General features: G+C 45.3%; 1 protein-coding gene across 1 annotated transcript; it reads left to right on the forward strand.

Moving 5' to 3' along the window:
• Positions 1-129: 129 nt before the first annotated feature.
• Positions 130-1,411, forward strand: LOC108525737 (olfactory receptor 2G6; the record flags this gene model as incomplete). The annotated part of the gene is made up of 1 exon (XM_017866601.1): positions 130-1,411. A coding segment is annotated over exon 1 (936 nt), but the record flags the coding sequence as incomplete, so codon positions are not given.
• Positions 1,412-1,416: the final 5 nt, after the last annotated feature.

Raw genomic sequence — 1,416 nt, forward strand, 5'->3', positions numbered from 1 at the left:
TTGCAGTGAGCAGAGATCACGCCACTGCACTGTAGTCGGGGCGACAGAGTGAGACTCCATCTCATAAAATATATATATTTGTATAAATATAACAAAATATTTGCACAGAAAGGACATTGGGTCAGTTGCTTTACTGCGTAAATACATCATTTGAACATACAAATATGTCAGTGTAAAAATCGGCAAAGTACAAGAATAAACAGTGAGTAAATACAAATATCAAAAGTTAATACAATACTTTTGTCATTTGAGTAAAACTTCATTCAATAAACATAGAAGGAAGTGGCATTTCCAGCCCATGGATTTATGTTGAGGAAAGTTCTCTAGGTCTTCACAACATGTTTTAGGAGATACATAAGGAAGAGAATCATACTGTAAACGATTGTGGATTACCAGTCTTGACCTCATTCCTTTCTCTCCCCCAGATATTAATCACTTAGTATTTGAAGCTGACGTGTCCTGAAGCTGCAGGAAAATGGAGGAAACCAACAACAGCTCTGAAAAGGGGTTTCTTCTCCTGGGATTTTCAGATCAGCCTCAGCTAGAGAGGTTTCTCTTTGTCATCATTTTGTTCCTCTACATCTTGAGCCTTCTGGGGAACACTGCCATCATACTAGTGTCTTGTCTGGTCTCCAGACTCCACACTCCGATGTACTTCTTCCTCAGCAACCTCTCGTGCGTGGACATCTGCTTTACCACCAGTGTTGCCCCACAGTTGCTGGTTACCATGAATAAAGCAGACAAAACCATGAGCTACGGTGGCTGTGTGGCCCAGCTCTACGTGGCCATGGGCTTGGGCTCGTCTGAGTGTATCCTCTTGGCCGTCATGGCTTATGACCGCTATGCTGCTATCTGCCGGCCACTGCACTACACAGCCATGATGCACCCGAGGCTCTGTGCATCTCTGGCCAGTGTAGCATGGCTCTGCGGCCTCATTACCTCCCTGGTTCAGAGCTCCCTCACTGTGCAGCTGCCCCTCTGTGGTCATCGCAAACTGGATCATATTTTCTGTGAGGTGCCAGTGCTCATCAAACTGGCCTGTGTGGATACGACTTTCAACGAGGCAGAACTCTTTGTGGCCAGTGTAGTCTTTCTAATAGTCCCAGTGTTACTCATCTTAGTCTCCTATGGCTTTATCACCCAAGCTGTGTTAAGGATACAATCAGCTGCGGGGCGCCAAAAGGCCTTTGGGACCTGTTCCTCTCACCTGGTTGTGGTCATCGTTTTCTATGGGACCATCATATTCATGTACCTTCAACCGGCCAATAGTAGATCCAAAAACCAGGGAAAGTTTGTTTCTCTTTTCTATACCATAGTCACCCCCCTTTTAAACCCCATTATCTACACTCTGAGAAACAAAGATGTGAAAGGGGCCTTGAGGACCCTGATACTGGGAAATGCTGTTGGACAAGCCAC

This window comes from Rhinopithecus bieti, unplaced genomic scaffold (genome assembly GCF_001698545.2).
Source record: "Rhinopithecus bieti isolate Rb0 unplaced genomic scaffold, ASM169854v2 repeat_21339, whole genome shotgun sequence".
Lineage (NCBI taxonomy): Eukaryota > Metazoa > Chordata > Mammalia > Primates > Cercopithecidae > Rhinopithecus > Rhinopithecus bieti.